The sequence below is a fragment of the Babylonia areolata genome, chromosome 24, assembly GCF_041734735.1.
Source record: "Babylonia areolata isolate BAREFJ2019XMU chromosome 24, ASM4173473v1, whole genome shotgun sequence".
In the NCBI taxonomy this organism is placed as follows: Eukaryota; Metazoa; Mollusca; class Gastropoda; order Neogastropoda; family Buccinidae; genus Babylonia; species Babylonia areolata.
This window is the reverse complement of record NC_134899.1, coordinates 41,968,034-41,990,313: the sequence shown is the minus strand read 5'-3', so window position 1 is coordinate 41,990,313 and position 22,280 is coordinate 41,968,034. Positions and strand designations below refer to the sequence as shown.

The window sequence follows — 22,280 nt, the reverse complement described above, 5'->3', positions numbered from 1 at the left end:
GCAGCCCGAATTTCGGTCAGAGAAATCTGTTGTGACAAAATGTAATGCAATACAACTGCTAATACAAACGTCATAAATCTTGCAGCACTGACGCTTTCACTCTCGGACCTGGATGCATGCAACAAGTGCCATCGCACTGAGTCTGGTAACACGGAGAGAAGTGTACTATTCTGATGCCATTCAATATCATCGTCATCATTATCATCACTACTACTACTACCACTACTACTGCTACTACTACTGCTACTGCTACTATTATCAATGAATACCCTGCTATCATTCTCATCACACACGACTGAAGGTAAAACAAAAACACTATCCCTGGCAGAATTCTGTAGAGGGAAATAAGGGGGGGGGGGGAATATAGGTGGCGCTGTTGTTTATAATCCAGTTGACCTCACAGTGCCATATCAGGACTGTCAAACCATACAAATGTTCAACCGCGTCAACACAAAACTGTCACATCTAGGAAAAAACATACACTGAGACAAGCCCACAAAACACACTTCATGACACAGTATCCCAACCATTTAGCTCCTTCGGGCAAATAAGACTAGGCTATGCTGAGGACGCCAGCCATTCTGCTTAATTCATCATCCTCAGATTACAACAAAAAAAATCGTTAAAAAGGAAAAAAAACAACAATACTTCATTTCATAACCAAACAAAAAAACACATGAAAAAGACCATATAGGCAAACAACACTGCAGAATGGACGGTCAGTGCCCATCCCAGTGTTTGCAATCCCACTATCTAATCGCCAGAGTAAAACAGTACAGACAGTAGATCAGACTGCGGGGAAAAAAAAAGTGTCAAGACTTACTTCAAAACATAAAGGGGAATGGACTGGGAAGGCAGAAAAAAGGAGACAACAGTGAAGGAAGAAAAAAAAAAAAAAAAACAGAAACAAAGAGAGTGACAGAAAAGAGGACATTTCTAGCACAGAATTTCCAGAAGGCGGGGATGTCATTTATAATGAAAGACCCCCGGTATCCCCAATCCCTTCACTTGCTCAGTCTGCTGCATTGAGAAGAAATGCAGTTCCGTTGAAATCTTACAAACGTTTCTGGCATGGCCGACAGTGAACACAAACTGCACACACACACACACACACACACACACGCACGCACGCACGCACGCACGCACCCGCACACACGCACGCACGCACGCACGCACCCGCACACACACACACACACACGCGCGCACGCACGCACGCACACAAAACCACACACACACACACGCACGCGCGCACGCACACAAAACCACACACACATACACACACACACACTCACACACACACACACACAAAACCACACACACACGCACGCACACGCACGCACACAAAACCACACACACACACACACACACACACACACACACACACACACACACACACACACCACATCCACAAAAAGTCATCAAACAAAGAAAGGAGCGGCCCCAGTAATTCTTCTGTATCCGGTCTTATAGCTAATTCGCACCCCCTTTGGTTTTATCCACCGGGGGGGTCTGATCTCGCTGGCCCCGATTGACTCCCGGCAGTCGGATGTCGTCTTGCCTGAAATGACCCCTCCCCTGCCCCCCCTCCCCCCGCCCCCTCGTGGGTAAATTTCAACCATGTGAAAATTTACCCCCACCACCTACACCTTGTTTGCGTGGAGGTCTGGGGGGTGGGGATGGGGGGTCGTTCTGGGCGAGCTTGTCATGATCCCATGGGTAATTTTGATTGGAAAGAGCGTTGCTCAAATGTACAAAAAATTGTCTCCTAAACCTCATTCTTTATGCAAATGCAGATCTCATTTTGCATACATCCGTATCTGACTATCGGTCCTCCTTTTCCCAGACCTTCAGAGCTGGGGACATTTGGAACTTCGGCGGAGAGCATTTCAGCGAACAAACTGAGTTACTGCCCTTTGCTGGTCCAATCGAAAGTCAGCAAACAAAATTCTCACTGCTTCTGTCTTTATTTCCATCTCTGTCTCTCTGTCTGTCTCTGTTTATCAGTCAGTCTTTCTGTCTGTCTGTCTCTGTCTTTGTCACCCTCTCTCTCTCTCTCTCTGTGTCTCTGTCTTTGTCCCTATTTCTGATTCTCCTTGTGTGTGTGTGTGTGTGTGTGTGTGTGTGTGTGTGTGTGTGTGTGTGTGTGTGTGTGTTTGTCTAATCTATTATTGGTAGATATGGATACTTTTTCAGCGCCTACCCTCGGTCGGAAATCAAGCTCTAAGAGCTTTACAAACACGGGGTCATTTGCACAATAGGCTGCCTACTGGGCGCTCATTATTCGTTTTCTGTGTCATTCAATCAGATTTCAGGCACGCACACATACACACTCAGACAGACATGTAACATTTTACGTGCATGACTTTTTTTTTATTTACCCTGTCATGTAGGCGGCCATACTCCGTTTTCGGAGGTGTGCATGCTGGGTATGTTCTTGTTTCCATAACCCAACGAATGCTGACATGGATTACAAGATCTTTAACGTGCATTTTAGATCTTCTGCGTGCGTATACACACCGAGGGGGTTAAGGCACTGGCAGGTCTCCACCCTTTACCTACCAGGTGCCGTCACTGAGATTCGGCTCTGTTCGAATAGATACAGGCTTTTTCAATTAGAACTCCCCACGTTTGCTACCGTTAAGGTGTAACGGGGAGAGGGAGGTTGGGGAGGGGTCAGTAAAAGCCAGCCAAGAACGTACCCCTTTCATTTTTCTCATTTAGCTTCATTAAACCCATAACTAAGGGGTAATTTCGGACTGGGATGAGGAGGGGTATGGGGGTCTGGGGGTCGGGAGGGGGTTCGATATTGACCAGGCACAATTGACGCTGAGGGTTATTTCAAAAAAACGACCCCGGGGTAAAATCCAGGCGGAGGGGCACTTTGACGCTGTTAGACCGGTCGTCGTGCCTTTGTTTGTGAAAGGGATGGCAAGCAAGTCACGGTTAATTTGAGCGACGAATAACCGTGCTCACGTCGTGAGTAACCAAAGGCGATGTTGGATGACCATAAGACATACATCGGAGCCATGAAAACATTAGAAAACCCGCACTGAGAACACCACACGCCGCAACGATAAAAGTGTGTACAGATGTAACCAAACAAGATTTATCGCAGTTGGTTACAAAAAAAGTAGAAACATCCTTCCAAAGATTAAACCCAAACGCAACTGATACCCACACACACACAAAAAGCTTAGTGTGAAATCTCAATCTGCAACTAAGGTAACAAAGTGGAATTCATTTCAATAATAACAATCTCAGAATAAACATCATTCACACATTTAAGTAAACATGTGGAATATATCCCCCCAAATGAAAAACGAACATATAACATCGTACACGTGTGAACAAATGGAATGTTTCCCCCAAAACAACATAAAAAAAAAACAACAACATGTAGGTAAATAACACTGCAGATGGGACAGCCAGTGCGCATTCCAGTATTAACAATTTCACTACCTAATCGCACAAGGAAAACAGCACAGACTGTACATCACAGGCTGCAGAAAAAGAGACAAAAAAAAGTGTCAAGGCTGGCTCGAAAGAAAGAGGAATGGACTGGGAAGGTGGAAAAAGTAGGCAATGAAGAAAGAAAACATGCAGAAATAAAGAGAGCAATAGAAAAGAGGAACTTGTCTGTCTAGTCTTACACACACACACACACACACACACACACACACACACACACACAGATATATATATATATATATATATAGAGAGAGAGAGAGAGAGAGAGAGAGAGAAATAGTAAAGAGTGATAACTCTCTCTATTCACAAGGTACACAACTTCAAGTCAGTGCTGCTTACGCTACCGATTCAGCTAGCACGCATGTAAATAAAAGGTACATTGGAACAAACCCAGACCACTTCCTCAAAAAAAGGAAGCACCGGGCCTGTCCTTATATCGATCAATTGACATGTGCACACAGCAGCAAAGACAGAAGAAATGTGCAAATACAAATTAGCTTATATATATATATATATATATATATATATATATATATATATATATACAGCTTACCGGGGAGGGGGGTGAGATGAGGCCATCAACCACTCATTCATCCCGACCCAAAGAGGAAGGTGGCAGAATGGTGAAGCCACTCAGCTGCCAATATAGTGAGACCGTGTGGGTGTGGGCTCGATTCCCGCTCTTGCCCTTTCTCCCAAGTGTGACTGGAAAATCAAACAGAGCATCTAGTCTTTCGGATGAGACGACAAACCGAGGTCCCGTGTGCAGCACGCACTTGCCACACTGAAAAGAACCCAAGGCAACGATAGTTGTCCTCTGGCAAAATTTTGTAGAAGAAATCCGCTCTGATAGGTACACAAATAAGTAAGCATACGCTCAATGCCTAACTAAGCGCACTGGGTTATGCTGCTGGTCAGGCATCTGCCTAATAGATGTGGTGTAGCGAATATAGATTTGTCCGAAAGCAGTGACTCTTTGAGAAACTGGAACAAAAACTCAACACAACCGATCGATCAATCAATAAATTGTCATTGGTCATTCAGGACAAATCATTCTCCATGTAGTTTAATAACGTTTTTTATTCTCCTTTTTCGTGTTTTTTTGTGTGTTTTTTTTTGTTTTTGTGTTCTTTTAAATTTGATTTTACTTGCCCTAATCTTCACAAATTTCATTGTATGCATATCTGTACACATCAGAAAACGAGATGCTGGCAAGCTACCGTAGCTTTATTTGTTTCACCTGTTTTTTCGTGAAGCGAAACAAGTTTTCACTTTTACCACGTATATACGCTGCACGCATACCAAACCCACTGTTGGTCACAACAAGCAAGTCACATTTGGACAGAATCAACTGATCAAGAACTGCAAACCCGAAGCCACCACAAGCGTCGTCACGTCCTCCACGATGTCTATCGATGTGAATAATGTTCCCCCCGGAGTCTGAGGCATTTCGTCCGAACCACTGACGACTCGAGTTCCTAACTTCATAGTTGTCTGTGGCAACAAACACTTTGCTACCGTTCTGCACGTAAGGCCTGAAGAACTTCCACAGTATAGTGACATCAGACACGTTCAATCTGCTGGGGCCATCGTTTTTTATAGTTTCACTCCTTGCCACTCTCACGTGGCAACACAAGAGAGGCTGGGTTCGCTTTTCATAACCAATGCTTCGCAGATAATCGTTCAAGCGGTGCTGTAAGAACGGTGACGGTCGCATCATACGTTTCCAAATATTGGCAAAAAGCACAGCGCCTGATTTTGATTTTGCCCAGTCGGGCATTTTTTTCGCGTAGCGTTCGCTGTGGGACATGGCAATGGGATAATTATCACTGTTCGTTTTTATATAAACGACGTCTTGTGGGTACCGTTCGTTAAAATCCTCTGTGCGAAGTACGTTTGACACCCCTGCTTTAGAGCCCATGTCGTTGATTTCAATGCTGGTCTTGTTGATCAGCTCAGCCGCAGGGATGTTCCAGTTGACACCAACGGGTTCGTAGAAGTGGGTCACATTGCAAGGGTTGTCCATGATGATCCCGAACCGTCTGTCCGTCAACAGTGCCGCCATGAAGACGCTGATCAGACCACGCTGACGGTCAGACCACCCCCCACAGTACGGCCTTCGGTGACACACGTAGATCAAATACTTCTGGGGGGCAACTCTGGAAGGGGGGCTGTCTCTTAAAGAAACGGCACTTGACGACATTGTCCAGTTCACACCAGTTTCGTTTTTTGCTTCTTTTCGTGTCGTAAAGCCAGTTTCGTTTTTTGCTTCTTTTCGTGTAGTAAAACCAGTTTTAGTTTTCGCTACTTTTTGTGTATTGACGTCCTTTTTTATTTCATCTTTCTTTTGCCACGTCTTTGTGTGCCTGTCCGTTTCTAGGTGTCGCGTTCCAAGAACCGTTCCCGTCGCGTTGTTCGTCACATTGTGAATTTTGTTGAACTCACTCTCCGCTGCCTGGTAGCTGAACCACAGGTAAACCGACGCATAAGCCAGGACTGCCATTGCCAGCAGGATCAGGAAATTATATGGCAGCCCCTTCATCTGTAACAGATGACACCAAATATGATTCATGGCTTTCTTGAACTCCGTAATGTTAGACTCAACCACCTGACAGCAAAACGACAACCATGAAACCTGGTTTGTTTGTTTTGTAAAATCAAAGGACGCCACAAATAAATCAACGTTGATGTCATTGTAGTAGGAGGAAGAAGAATTTTGTTTAATGTCCCGTCACATATACTAGGCATTGTAGGCATCTTGTCAAAGTATCATTTTTCACATTTGAGTGTTCACTTTCTTGTGTAAAAGGTGGAAGAGGATAGGGGTGTTGAATGGTGAGTTGAGGGAAACCAGGTAGAAGGAGGTTGGAATAAAAGGGGAATATTTGAAAAGGATATAAATACCATTAAAGGAGGAAAGAGAAATATTTAATTCAACAAGAAAAACAACAACAGATAATGACTATAAAAAGCCAAAAACGTCAATGTTCCCACTGATCTTTAATGACACTTTCATGCAGGTAAGGCTTAATCGAATCAGTCAAACATTATATTCGGAACTGTCACATCACTAAAAACAGACACACGTGATATTAGGGCAATACTTAAGTCAGTAACGAATAAGTCTGAAAATCAAACTGTTGTCATAATTAAGGAATAAGGCCTCACAAAAGAAACGAGTCACACACGATCTTCAGAAGCCTTGACAGTAAATGCGCCAGAAAATCCACATGCCATGGTCATGCAGATGCCAGGTACACCGCCTTTTTCTGGCTCCCTCTAGGTGTTCGATTTGATCATTATTTCCGGTCTGAGGGAGAGTGAGCCAACTGTACACTTGATATGACTGCCTTGTCTCCTGTGCTTGTTCTTTTTGTCCAGCTGACCAAGCAGGGCCATATCAGGACTGTCAAACCATACAACTGCTCAACCGCGTCAACACAAGACTGTCACATCTACAAAAAAATTACAACAAAAAACAACAAAAAACAAACCCACTAAGACAAACCCACAAAACACAGTTCATGACACATTACCCCAACCATTTAGCTCATTATGGCAAATAAGGCTAGGCCACGATGAGGACGCCAGCCATTCTGTTTAAAATATCATCCTCAAGTTACAAAAAAAAAAAATCATAAAAAAGGGGAAAAAACAATACTTCAAAACCAAACAAAAAAAAAATACATAAAAGGCCATATAGGCAAATAATACCGCAGAATGGGCAGCTAGTGCCCATCCCAGTGTTTACATCTCACTACCTGATCGCCAGAGCAAAACAACACAGACAGTGCATCATAGACTGTGGAAAAGAGGGGGGAAAAAAGTGTCATGGCTTACTTCAGAAAATATAGGGAAATGGACTGGGAAGGCTGAAAAAAGGAGACAACAGTGAAGAAAGAAAAAAGGCAGAAACAAAGAAAGTAATTTTTAGAAAAGAGGACATTTCTAGCACAGAATTTCCAGAAGGCGGGGATGTCATTTATACTGAAAGACCCCCGGTATCCCCACGGAGGACACACTCCATTCACTTGCTCAGTCTGCTGCATTGAGAAGAGAGGCAGTTCTGCTGAAATCTTACAAACGTTTCTGGTATGGCCGACAGCGAACACGAATTCAAGATGACCAATAAACTGCACACACACACACACACACACACACACACACACACACACACGCACCACACACACACGCACACACACACACACACACACACACACACACGCATACACACACACACACACACACACACACACATATATATATATATATATATATATATATATATATATATATATATATATATATGTATCCGAAAGGTCAACAAACAACAAAAAAGAAGCGTTAAGGCGTCATGGGGAGATGGTGGTCGGAGAGGGGTCAGTAAAAGCTAGCCAAGAACGTACTGCCTTCATTTTTCTCAACAGCTTCATTAAACCCATAACTAAGACGTAATTTCGGACCGGGATGAAGAGGGAGTGGGGCGGAAGAGGGGGTGCGGGGGGAGGGGAGGGGGGGGGAGGGTCGATGTTGACCAGCCACAAATGACGCCGAGGGTCATTTAAAAAATGACGCCGGGGTGAAATCCAGGGTGGAGGGGCACTTTGACGTTGTCACACCGGTCGCCGTGCCTTGGTTTGTGAAAGGGATGGCGAGCGAGGCACAGTTTTCTTGAGCGACGAATAAACGTGCTCACATCGTAAGTAACCAACGATGATGTTGGATGATCATTATTATTAAGACGATATCGGAGACATGAAGACATTAGAAAACTCGCACTGAAAACACCACACGCCGCAACGATAAAAGTGTGTATGAATGTAACCAAACAAGATTTATCCCAGTAGGTTAAAAAAAAACAACAACCTAGAAACATCTTTCCAAAGAATAAAATCAAACGCAATTGATACCCACACACACAAAAAAAAGCTTAGTGTGAAATATCAATCTACAACAAAGCTAAAGTGGAATTCATCTCAACAATAACAATCTCAGAATAAGCATGAAGGCCATGTAGATAAATAACACTGCAGATGGGACAGCCAGTGCCCATCCCAGTGTTAACAATTTCACTACCTAACCCCCAGAGCAAAACAGCACAGACTGTACATCACAGACTACAGAATAGTGTGTTATTGTTGTTGTTTTTAAATTAGCGTCAAGGATGGCTCGAAAGAAAGAGGAATGGACTGGGAAGGTGGAAAAAGTAGACAACAATGAAGTAAGAAAACATGCAGAAATAAAGAGAGCAATAGAAAAGAGGAATCTATCTGTCTATCTAGATATCCTTTTGTACACACACACACACACACACACACACACACACACACACACACACACACATATTGAATATATGTATATATATGTACGCATACATGAAATATATATATTTTTTTAAATATATGTATGTATATATGTATACATGTATGTGGGCCTGACTGATATGATTTAGTTTTTAACTGTGTGCTGCACATCCCTGGTTCCACAAGATTAGTGCTGTGCCAAAGGTGAGCGACTGTGTTTTCGTGTTATTACGTATCTCGTTTCTTTGCAAGTGATTTCAGCTGTAACGAAAACATGATCTCTCTCACCAACATGACTTCAGCAGATCTGTTTCACAAACAACAAACCAAGGAATCAACTTGCTGAAATGCATGAAGCCCCAGTAACTGCAACATCGAGGTTCAGGCTACGTAAATGTTAAGGCATGGTATCTTAAACTTGAAAGATACAAATGCATTTGCTGATATAACTTTTCAATCCATGTTGTCAGTATACAGTTTACCGGGAGTTAGAGGAAGGGACAGGGGATGGAAGGGAGGCGGTGGGGGAGAGGGGTTCCGGGGGGAGGGGGGGGGGGACAGCAAATAGGTGATGGTCAAATGAGGAAAAGCAGATCAGATATTACAGTTTGTATTCGTCAAAGATATCATCCAATGCCGGGGGATGAAGCCATCAACCACTCGTTCAACCCGACCCAAAGAAGAAGGTGGTAGAATGGTAAAGGCACTCGGCTGCCAATATGGTGAGACCATGTGGGTGACTGGAAAATCAAACCGAGCATCTAGTCTTTCTGATGAGACGATAAACCGAGGTCCCGTATTCAGCACGCACTTGACACACTGAAAAAGAACCGATGGCAACGATTGTGTTGTCCTCTGGCAAAATTCAGTAGAAGAAATCCACTCTGATAGGTACACAAATAAGTAGGCATGCGCTCAAGGCCTAAGTGTGTTGGGTTATGCTGCTGGTCAAGCATCTGCCTAGCAGATGTGGTGTAGCGAACATGGATTTGTCCGAACGTGGTGACTTCTGCTTCGGAAACTGAAACAGAAACTCAACCCAACCAAATCAATAAATAAAGTGTCATTGGTCATTGGAGACTAATTGTTTTCCATGTAGATTAATAACTTTTTCTTCTTATTTTTTTTCCTTTTTTGTGATTTTTAAAATTCGATTTTACTTGCCCTAATGTCCACAAATTTCGTGGTATGCATATCTGTACACCTCAGGAAACGAAAAGCCGGCAAGCTATCGTAGCTTTATTTGTTTCACCTGTTTTTTCGTGAAGCGAAACAAGTTTTCACTTTTACCACGAATAAAGGCTGCACGCATACCAAACCCACTGTTGGTCACAACAAGCAAGTCACATTTGGACAGAATCAACTGATCAAGAACTGCAAACCCGAAGCCACCACAAGCGTCGTCACGTCCTCCACGATGTCTATCGATGTGAATAATGTTCCCCCCGGAGTCTGAGGCATTTCGTCCGAACCACTGACGACTCGAGTTCCTAACTTCATAGTTGTCTGTGGCAACAAACACTTTGCTACCGTTCTGCACGTAAGGCCTGAAGAACTTCCACAGTATAGTGACATCAGACACGTTCAATCTGCTGGGGCCATCGTTTTTTATAGTTTCACTCCTTGCCACTCTCACGTGGCAACACAAGAGAGGCTGGGTTCGCTTTTCATAGCCAATGCTTCGCAGGTAATCGTTCAAGCGGTGCTGTAAGAACGGTGACGGTCGCATCATACGTTTCCAAATATTGGCAAAAAGCACAGCGCCTGATTTTGATTTTGCCCAGTCGGGCATTTTTTTCGCGTAGCGTTCGCTGTGGGATATAGCACCTGGATAACCATTACTGTTCGTTTTTATATAAACGACGTCTTGTGGGTACCGTTCGTTAAAATCCTCTGTGCGAAGTACGTTTGACACCCCTGCTTTAGAGCCCATGTCGTTGATTTCAATGCTGGTCTTGTTGATCAGCTCAGCCGCAGGGATGTTCCAGTTGACACCAACAGGTTCGTAGAAGTGGGTCACATTGCAAGGGTTGTCCATGATGATCCCGAACCGTCTGTCCGTCACCAGTGCCGCCATGAAGACGCTGATCAGACCACGTTGACGGTCAGACCACCCCCCACAGTACGGCCTTCGGTGACACACGTAGATCAAATACTTCTGGGGGGCAACTCTGGAAGGGGGGCTGTCTCTTAAAGAAACGGCACTTGACGACATTGTCCCGTTCACACCAGTTTCGTTTTTTGCTTCTTTTCGTGTCGTAAAGCCAGTTTCGTTTTTTGCTTCTTTTCGTGTAGTAAAACCAGTTTTAGTTTTCGCTACTTTTTGTGTATTGACGTCCTCTTTTATTTCATCTTTCTTTTGCCACATCTTTGTGTGCCTGTCTGTTTCTAGGTGTCGCGTTCCAAGAACCGTTCCCGTCGCGTTGTTCGTCACATTGTGAATTTTGTTGAACTCACTCTCCGCTGCCTGGTAGCTGAACCACAGGTAAACCGACACATAAGCCAGGACTGCCATTGCCAGCAGGATCAGGAAATTATATGGCAGCCCCTTCATCTGTAACAGATGACACCAAATATGATTCATGGCTTTCTTGAACTCCGTAATGTTAGACTCAATCACCTGACAGCAAAACGACACCAACCATGAAACCTGGTTTGTTTGTTTTGTAAAATCAAAGGACGCCACAAATAAATCAACGTTGATGTCATTGTAGTAGGAGGAAGAAGAATTTTGTTTAATGTCCCGTCACATATACTAGGCATTGTAGGCATCTTGTCAAAGTATCATTTTTTCACATTTGAGTGTTCACTTTCTTGTGTAAAAGGTGGAAGAGGATAGGGGTGTTGAATGGTGAGTTGAGGGAAACCAGGTAGAAGGAGATTGGAATAAAAGGGGAATATTTGAAAAGGATATAAATACCATTAAAGGAGGAAAGAGAAATCTTTTAATTCAACAAGAAAAAACAACAGATAATGACTGTAAAAAGCCAAAAACGTCAATGTTCCCACTGATCTTTAATGACACTTTCATGCAGGTAAGGCTTAATCGAATCAGTCAAACATTATATTCTGAACTGTCACATCACTAAAAACAGACACACGTGATATTAGGGCAATACTTAAGTCAGTAACGAATAAGTCTGAAAATCAAACTGTTGTCATAATTAAGGAATAAGGCCTGACAGAAGAAACGAGTCACACACGCTCTTCAGAAGCCCTGTCCGTAAATGGGCCAGACAGTCCATATGCCATGGACAAGCACAAGCCGGGGACACCACTTTTTCTGGTTTCCACTCGGTTTTCGATTTGATCGATTTCCGGTTTGAGGACGAGAGAGAGAGAGAAAAAACAACGATGTGCTTGATATGACTGTAGTTCCGTGTCCTGTGGATTCCTCAGACATCCAGTTTTGGTAGTGAACTGTCGTCCCCTATGGCAATGATCAGAGGACACTGCTTATAGTTTATGGTGTTCTCACTCACAGCGGGGGAAAAGTCACAACCCAGTGACTTCCCAAAGCAGCCCATGAAGGATGAATTAAAGAATGGGAAGAAAACCACAAAATATATTGTAAAAAAAAAAAGGAAAAAAAGAAAGAAAGATGATGATGATAATAATAATAATAATAATAATAATAATGATGATGATGATAATAATAATAATGGTAACTAACAGAATACCTCGTAAATAATCTGTCTTTGCCACGTGCTTGGCGACCAGAAACGGATGGAGGGGAGGTCACACAAAATGTATGCTGAATACGAGTGGCCAGGAAAATAAGATTTGAGTGAAATCTATTTGGCAGGGTTTTTTCACAAAAAAACGGGTATAAATTTTCAAAAAAATTCTGTGCACTTTCTTTGAGAAAGACCCATAAAAGTAAATATTTTCTGAAGGGTAAATGAATAAAGAATACAAAACACACAATGTTTTCCCATTTTATATATTTTTAGTGACATGCTGTTGTTTTGAAATTAGTGTTTTGTTTTTTGTCATATTTTCAACTTGTTCATTGGTCAGGTAATTTGCACTAAAATATCATATTTTCAGGATATATGGATATCTGCACACACAAAATCATACTAGAACAACCACAATATTTTTTTTAAAGAGATAGATACACAATGCATTGTGACTTCTCCAAGTGATAACATGGATGTGAGGCCACGCCCCCTCAGTCTCTTCCCCCCCCCTCCCCTTCACCCCTCTCACATGATCACTTTTTCCAGTTCTCATCAGACCGCGTTGGCTGAGTGCCAAAAAAATCACTCACACTGTGTCCTGCTAATAATTCGGTTAGTTTCTGTCGTCTGCTACAACTGTACAGTCGGCATCACTCACTGATAGTAGTATCTTGGCCACTCTCTTGATTGCCCCCTTTATTTTCTATCAGATCGAACAATGAATGTTCATCACTGTCTTCTCCTTCGAATTTACGCTTCAAATCTTTCTTAGCATCAGCTAAAGAAAGCAATCTTGGTTGATTTAGTTCGCCATGATCACATGGCTTGAGCACGGCGTCAGTCCGACATTTTGTTGAGCGAGCGAGGAAAGGAGCCAGGCAAACACTGGGACAGTAACCCAACCAAAACATTCAAATAAAGGACTGCCTCATGACTTAGATGGGGTTTCTAGCTATGAATAGAAACTAGAAAGATTCCCCAAGCTAAAGCAACCATCATTTTTGTCAACGAACTGAATGCAAACCAGGGAAAAGTCAGGATATTTCGATGATGAGTTATCTCGTCACTGTGGCAGCGAAGTGTACATGCTTGCGATGACGGGTTATCTCGTCATATAAGCAGCCTGGGGGATTCGTACATGATAATGGAGGAAAACAAGTGCATGTTACATCTCTCTCTCTCTCTCTCTCTCTCTCTCTCTCTCTCTCAGTGGTTTATAATGACATCAGCTCCGAACAGTTGCACAATCACTTTTCTGACGTCTTTAATACAGCTGATAATAGTTCTGACTAGGAAGAAGTAATGACGGAAGAAGCGGTAGATGTGAAGGAAGAACCTCTATTCAATGACCCAATTTCAGAACAGGAAATCATTACAAGTATTTTAAAAAAATAAATAAATAAACGAAATCAGGTGAAAGTGCCGATCCAGATTATATTTTCTGCGAAATGCTTAAAAGTGCAAACAGTAATTTTATGGAATTCCTAGTTACCATATTTAACAAATTATTTGAAATGGAACATTTCAGTTAGACTGGGCAAAATCAGATATTGTGCCTATACATAAAAAAGGGAGACACAAACAACCCAGACAATTACATAGGATTAGCCTTGACAAGTAAAATTAGTAAAGTGTATACATACATCTTAAATTGAAGATTTAAAAAAAATGGACAAAATTAAAAGAATAAAAACATAGAGGAACAGGCGGGCTTTAGAACAGGTTACAGTACTGTCAGCCATATACTTACCTTATACGCTTCAATCCAAAAGTATCTTTTACGTAAGACTAAGCTATATGTAGCATTCGTAGACTTCAAAAAAGCATCTGATTCTGTGAACAGAAACATCCTGTAGAGTATTCTAAGAAAAAGCGGGGTACATGGAAAGTTTTACATGGCCGATAAACGCATCTACGATTCTGTACTTGTATGTGTTCATGACAAAGGTATTTATTCAGACGTTTTTCAGTGTCCAGAGGGGTTAAACAAGGCTGTATGCTAAGCCCACGGCTGTTTTCCTTTTTCATCAATGAACTGGCAGTGGGAAGACATAGAATACAAATGATACCTGGCGCAACAGAATTGTTCTTCGTGCTATTTGCTGATGATGTGTGTTGTTCTCTTGTCTGACACACCCATAGGGTTACAAAATCAATTAAATGCCCTAAAGCAAGAAACAGACAGACTACAACTAACAGTAAATCTCGATAAGACCAATCTTATAGTTTTCCGCAATGGAGGTCATCTTTCGACTCGTGAAAAATGGTGCTTTAGTGATAGGGAAATAAAAGTAATCAACACATATAGATATTTAGGAATGTTATTCACAACAAAATTTAGTTTTATGTCTGCGTGGGATAAAGCAAATAGAAAAGGGGGAAAAAGGTGCAATCCAAATTATAAAACCACTCAGGAGACTGCGTTCAACTGATGCACAGCTTTTCTGGAAACTTTTCGACACACAAATTGAACCAGCCTTGAACTATGGAGCGGAAATATGGGAACTTATGACAAATAATCAAATGGAAAAGGTACTGCAAGAGGAGAAGAGCAAACAGAACTGGGTATTCCACATCAAGAAAACACTAACGGAACATGGATTCGGTCTTGTTTGGATGTGCCAAGGAGTAGGGCCGAGAGTTTGTATCGGAATTTAAAGATAGACTTATAGCATGTTACAAATAAAACTGGCACGGAGAAATAGAGAGCAACGATATGTATAAATGGTTCCGTTCATTTAAATCAATATTTCAAACAGAGAAGTATATTAAGATCGTAACAAATAAATGGCATAAAATCTGCTTTGCGAAGCTCATGTTGAGAGCACTTGGACTGAATGCCAACAGAGGAGAGTTCGATTCAGACGTAGCAACATCTCCTTGCCCAATGTGTGACGAAAGCCCAGATGATGAAAATCATTTCATATTTAATTGCAAAAAATACGATGAATTGCGAAAAAAACAACCGTACCCTTTTCAATACAGCTCCAGCGCAGAGAAAAGATTTGTTCGGCATACTTATGACAGAAAGTGAAGATATGATACTTTCACTTGCAAAATATGTATCTGAGGCAATAAATATACGGAAAACGTCCATCATCGGTCCAAATACTCATTAATCAATTTAAAATCAGCATGGGTTCTATGAGGAAAAAAGCATAGATAAAATAGAAGGGCTACATTTGATTGGTCAATCTCAACACTGTAATTATATGATATGTTCGTACTGATACGATGGGTTTTGATGTTCAGGGATAGATAATTATTTCATGATTGATATGTACTTTATATGTGTTTGAATTGATATGATGTGTGTCGATGTTACATGCGTAAATATTCATTATATAATTTATATGTACTTTGTTTTATGTGTATTGTCCAATGTACTTTGTTTTCTGTGTACTGTCCAAACCTTGGAGACGAACGACTGAGAAAACGGCACATTAGCCCCCTGTCACATGTACTTGAAGCTAATGACAAAGTGCCAAAGTGTCGCAAATCTCTTATTAGTTTATGTTGTTTCAATTCTGTTTTTCCTTTCTGTTTCATTTTATGTTTTGCACCATTTTGTTCTGATTAGTACCTACTATGGCACTTGAGCTTTACAGCTAATGACATTAAACATTTCAGTGTTCATTGTTCTCTCTCTCTCACACACACACACACACACACACACACACACACACACACACACACACACACACACACACACACACACACACACACACACACACACACACACACACACAAATCTAGGTGAGGTAATACAAGCTTAATCAAGCTTACCTACCACCAACAGTGACATACCATACTGTGCACAAAACATATCACTGACCAGTACAACCCTGTGTTCAACTCATGTTTATCAACCCATCATTCAATAAAATTGTGTGTTACCATAACCAAACAAGTATCCTCTTTGTCTTCACAAAGTATCCCGCTGACATAAGTAAATGTATGGAAATCATTGCTACCAACATATCTCTGGTAAACAACAAACTATGTGCAACAACATAGCACTGACCCGCAGTGCTCTCATTGTTTACCAACTCAACCACATTACAATGTACTTTCCCACATTGAACAAAGATATAGGCCGGTACTTCCCTCACCCAGTGGCTAGATTTCATACATTAACCCCTTTTCTTTTCACCAGCCACAAGATCAACTTAAACTGGCTGTTCACCAACACAAAACAGTTTCCCAACACAACTAAGTTATCAACATAGCATAAAACCATTACAAGTCATGTACTCACAGCCCAACAATGATTTCCCTGCACCTCACATTAAATCAAAATCTAATTATGTTCCCTGCCCACAATAGTGGTCAACTTCATATCAGTGTGATCAGTATGATTTATTCTATTTTATCGTAAAAAGAACGGTTTTGTTGCACACATCTGGACCTAACGCAAATTTTAATCTAAATTCCCTGGCCTGCATCACTGATCAGTCAGTCAACCTGTGTCAGTGTTCAGTTCTTCTGGGAGACAGCGAAGAACTAGCTCTGCTGACTGGTTTTATCCCTTCCCACAAAATACTCTGCATACTAATGCAAGCTACAACACTCACTCCCCCAACTGGTTAACTGAAATAACCAATCTTGACTTGCCCTAGTGATGCTACGTGAATGACTGACAGATTCACTGTTTAATCCCAATTCGTCCAATTCAACAGATTGATTTGATTCGCTCACTTCAAAACCTGTTTCTACACACATTCTGTGACAACAGGTCCAACATACTGCATCACAAACAGAGAGTAGAGGGAAGGGGGGGGGGGGGGGAACAACTTGAAAGACAAACCGCCTCACTGGGCTGTTCCGACATGCCGACACTAGCATGTTTCGAACACGCCAACACCTATTTCAGCATGGGCATTGCGGCAGACATCACATAACTGCACGTATTTCAATAGCTGGGGTGGGTGACCCAGCGTCGCTGACCTCAAAGACTGGAATGAGCAGGGAGGGGGAGATAAGAAAGAGTTGGGGGGGGGGGATGAAGGGATGGGAAGAGAAGGGGGACAGTGTGTGTGTGGTGCAGGTGACACTGCCGGCACACTATAGCAATAATAAGAATGATGGTATATTGTACTAATATGGTGCAAAGTCCCCACAGATGGGCTCTGAGCGCCTCACATGAAACAGTACATAATTATATCACAGTGCACTGTACCACATGAGATGAAGACACAGAAGTGGAAAACCAAATCTGTATCCACATTTCACACATACACTTACGTCCAACATCTTGTTCTTGTTGCTTAAAGTCCAGCCCACCACACAGGGCCATATTGGGACTGTCAAACCATACAAATGCTCAACCGCGTCATCACAAAACTGTCACATCTACCAAAAAACACTAAGACAAACCCACAAAACACAGTTCATGACAGTATCCCAACCATTTAGCTCCTTATGGCAAATAAGACTACGCCATGCAGAGGACACCAGCCATTCCGCTATATTTATCATCCCCAGATTACAAAAACTCGTAAAAAAAAAAGAAGGAAAAACAATGCTTCAAAGCCAAACAAAAAATACATAAAAAAAGAACATATAGGCAAATAACACTGCAGAATGGGCAGCTAGTGCCCATCCCAATATTAACATCTCACTACCTAATCACCAGAGCAAATCAGCACAGACTGTACGTCATAGACTGCGGAAAAGAGAAAACAAGAGAGGCAATGCCTTTATGACTCACCTGAGATATGCACTTATTCCAACGAAGGAATTAAGAAAAAAAAAGGGGGGAAAAATGGATAATATGGCAAAAAGACACGCGCGCGCGCGCACACACACACACACACACACACACACACACACACACACTTTGATCTAGATCTATATGTGTGTTTGAAAAAAGGGAAATACTGGGAATGCGGGCTGCTTCAGATGGAATTTTATGTTTCAAATGGGACGTTACGGGATACATGGGGAGGACATTTTCAGGGTAAGGGAGACATTTCAGACCGAGGCTAAAACCCAAGAAGAAGGGGGAATTTTGGCTGCCAACAATGTCCGCAGGGGACATTATGAACGGTAAGAAAGTCCCCAGGGGAATTTCCAGCGGTCAATTTGTCCCCCGGGGACGTTTCCAGGTTGGGGACAATCTGGGATACTACACTGGTGTATGAGTGTATACATCTAGTTGTATACCTTACAGACATTGGGTTCATGCTTATGAATATAACAAGTATTTTTACACACGTGCGCGTGTGCGTGTGCGTGTGTGTGTGTGTGTGCCTGTCTCAAATTAAATTAAATTATGGTGCTTAGAGCCTCGCCGACCACTGAGGTCATCTCAAGGCTATCGCCACGTTAATACCTATTACAAGTCAAGGGTAAAAAAATTATAAAAAAAAAAAAATCCAATAAAAAAACTAGTCACCGCTTTAAGCTTTCCACTCAAAGTTTTAAAAACCTTCCATAGTTTAAAACCTTCAAATCTGATTTAAAATGTTCACTTCTTTCAAGAAGTCCATCAGCGTCCACGGAGGGACATCACGAAACAAAGTCTTCAGAAAAACCGCTGTGTAATGTCTGCGTCTAACGTCATGCAGATCCCAACAGTCAAGGAGCACGTATTTCACGGTGAGAGGCTCATCACAGGGAATACATTAAGGGGCCTCTGTGTCTGTCTGTCACTACACCTGGTTGCAAAAACAAGACAGATCTTGCGATGAGAGTCCTGGGAGCATTCTGCTGATGGGATAGTGTCGTGCAAGTACAGCCATTTGTGAACAAAGGGCCAAGCCATGTCAGGCAAACAAGCATTCACACATGCCAAGTAAACATAAAGTACTTTTCAATTGGGAGTGGTTGGGTTGAGGAGGGTTTAAACCTTTTCTACATTCAACAACGCGCGCGCGCGCGCACACACACACACACACACACACACACACACACACACACTACACCACCAGTGTCACAGCCGATTCATAGGGGACTTGCTCTTTGCTTTCAAACACCTATGCCAGGATCCTTTTCATTGACTACAGCTCTGCGTTCAACAAAATAGTGCCATCAAAACTATATTTTACATTGAAAGACCTCTCGCTGCCTGGATTATCTTAAAGTGTGCATGGATCCTAAATTTTCTAAGATGCAGACCGCAAGGTGTTAAAGTTGGTGACCTCACCTCCTCGACATGCATTCTCAGCATAGGCACCCCACAGGGATGTGTTCTACCCCCACCGTTGTATTCACTATCACACATGACTGTGCAACTCAAAATGAGTGCAACACAATGGTCATGTTCGCCGACGATACTACTCTTGAAGGGCTGATTACAAACAGTGATGAGTCAAAATATAGAGAAGAAGAACTGGAACTTGTCAGCTGGTGTGATCAAAACAACTTAGAATTCAACGTATCAAAAATCTAAAGAATTAATTTTAGATTTCAGGAAGACCAGATCTGACCCCTCACCACTTGTCATTAAAGACAAGCAAGTAGAGATCAGCGACTTTAAATTTCTCGGACTGATCATTTCCAACGATTTGAAATGGGAGAAAATTACGGAAAACATTGTTAAAAAGCACATCAGCGCCTGTACTTTCTTCGGCGCCTCAAAAAGTTGGGAATTAAAAAATGAATCGTGGTTGATTTCTACCGAGCAGTCATTGAAATTGTGCTAACATTCGCAATTACTGTTTGGTACAGAAACATTTCCAAGGAAGAAGTTGCAGCCCCTAACAGAATCGTAAAAACTGCCACCAAGATTACCGGGGCTGATCTACCTTCTCTAGAAGACATACTATAAGCGGCTACTCAAAAAAGCAAAATCAATCAACCAGGACGAACCACATCCAGCTTTAGGGATTTTCGAGATTCTCCCCTCTGGTCGACGGTTCAGAAGTATAAGGACGAAAACCAATCGCTTCGCAAATAGCCTTTTTCCCCAAAGCAGTCAATGCCCCGTCTCTCGAACAAATCCAGTATGATAAATAGAATTGCGCAATCAACAACCATCTACCTGAAGATCTAGTCATAAACCCCATCCACATGTAATATGCAGCTTAGATCAATCGTGTGTGTGTGTGTGTGTGTGTGTGTGTGTGTGTGTGCAGTGCGTGCATGTGTGATTGTGCACAAGTTTGTATATTGATATGCACTTGTATGTATCCTGATTTCTACTGTATCTGTGTATGATTTTCGATCGATTTATGTTCGTATCTTGTTTTGTACTCCCCCCCCCCCCCCCCACCTCCCCCCCTAATATTCCTTGCGACCCCGGTACACTTGGTAATAAAGACATATTCTATTCTATACTATAATGTTTCTCTCCAGCCAGCCAGCCACCAGCCAGGGGGGAGAAGCAAGCCCAGTGAGCGCATGATAGCCTCCCCTATGGGGGAACAACCAACATACAATGGACTTGCTGAGGACTTTTGAAACTCGACCCCTCGTTCCTTCACCTTCTGTCACCCTGCCCGCTGATCAGGTTTAACTCTTTGACTGCTGCTGGCGATCACGCTTGTCTTTCTTCTTCTTCTTCTTCTTCTTCTTCTTCTATGTTTTATAATTGTGTGTGTGTGTGTGTGTGTGTGTGTGTGTGTGTGTGTGTGTGTGTGTGTGTGTGTAAGTACCTATGTACATGTAATGTACCAATTGTTCCAGTTTTTCATCGCTTTGTTACCTTTAATAGACTATTCAAGTTCCTATTCTTATTCGTCGTTCTTATTATTTTATTTTATTTCAGTTTATTTCTTTATTTTTATGTTTTGTGTCGTTCGTTCTTTATTTTTTATGTCGTTAAATGGGCAGAATTGTAAAAAGGCCTTTACTGTGCCTAATTCTTTACCCATTAAAGATTCATTCATTCATTCATTCATTCATTCATTCATTCTTCTTCTTCTTCTTCTTCTTCTTCTTCTTCTTCTTCTACGTCCCCTTTGTCGTCGTCTTTCCTGGGCTGCAGCTCCCACATTCGCTCGTATACATGTACGGGTGGGCTTTTAAGTGCAAGACCGTTTTTACCCGAACATATAGGCAGCCATAATCCGTTTTTTTTGGGGGGGTGTGGTTCTCTTGTCAGTGAAGGGATGTTGCCTGAAATGCAGGTTACAGGTCAGGATGTCGGTCACTTATTTATTCGGGCTCGTTTCTCATGGCATTGCATCATGTTTTGCTCAGTTTCAGTTTCAGTTTCGGTTTCTCAAGGAGGCATCACTACGTTCCGCTGGGCAGGCAGACACCCGACGCGACCAACAGCACAACCCAACGCGCTTAGCCAGGCCTTGAGTCCTTGCATAAATATATATACATGAATATCCCGGTTGTCTAACAGAGTGGATTTTTTTTTTCTGCAGATTCCTGTCACAGGACAACGCGTACGTTGCCATGGGTTCTTTTCCGGTGCGCCAGGTGCGTGCTGAACAAGGGCCTTCGGTGGTTTGTTTGTTTGTTTGTTTGTTGTTGTTGTTTTTTTGTCTCATCTGAATGATTAGACGCTCAGTTTTCAGTTTCCAGTCAAACTTAGGAGATAGGACGAGACCGGGGATTCGAACCCAGGCTCTCACTGACACTGTGTTGGCAGATGAGCGTCTCAACCATTCTGCCGCTTTGCTCCAAGAATGCAGCCCCTAACTAGCCCTGTGAGAAATGTGTGCACAGAAACAACTTACCGTCAGTGCACAGCAAAATGCTCAGCAAAATCAAATTCACCATTTAAGACTTCGCAAGTAGTTCTTGCCGCTCAAATCAAAATCCACGTTGGGATTCAGCGGACAAGGGGTTAAGATTCAAAGTTCAGCCAGGTCGGAACTCCCGCGAGTTCTCTCCTTCTTTACGGAAAAAGAACACACAAAGACTTTGA

The 22,280-nt window shown here is 42.3% G+C and overlaps 1 protein-coding gene across 9 annotated transcripts in view; it reads right to left on the bottom strand.

The window, feature by feature from the left end:
* The window catches only part of LOC143298553 (beta-1,3-galactosyl-O-glycosyl-glycoprotein beta-1,6-N-acetylglucosaminyltransferase 3-like), a 121,390-nt gene that overhangs the window by 59,624 nt on the left and 39,486 nt on the right, over positions 1-22,280 (bottom strand). For 3 of the 9 annotated variants that reach the window (XM_076611426.1, XM_076611425.1, XM_076611423.1), the window contains exon 2: positions 4,004-6,010. The exons of 2 other annotated variants lie outside the window; for them this stretch is intronic. In XM_076611426.1, the coding sequence (XP_076467541.1) occupies positions 4,685-6,010 (1,326 nt within the window). In that variant the 3' untranslated portion in view covers positions 4,004-4,684. Of the gene's footprint in view, positions 1-4,003; positions 6,011-7,814; positions 11,326-22,280 lie in introns of those variants that run through there. 4 more of the 9 variants (XM_076611427.1, XM_076611424.1, XM_076611422.1 and 1 more) reach the window with 2 other exon arrangements.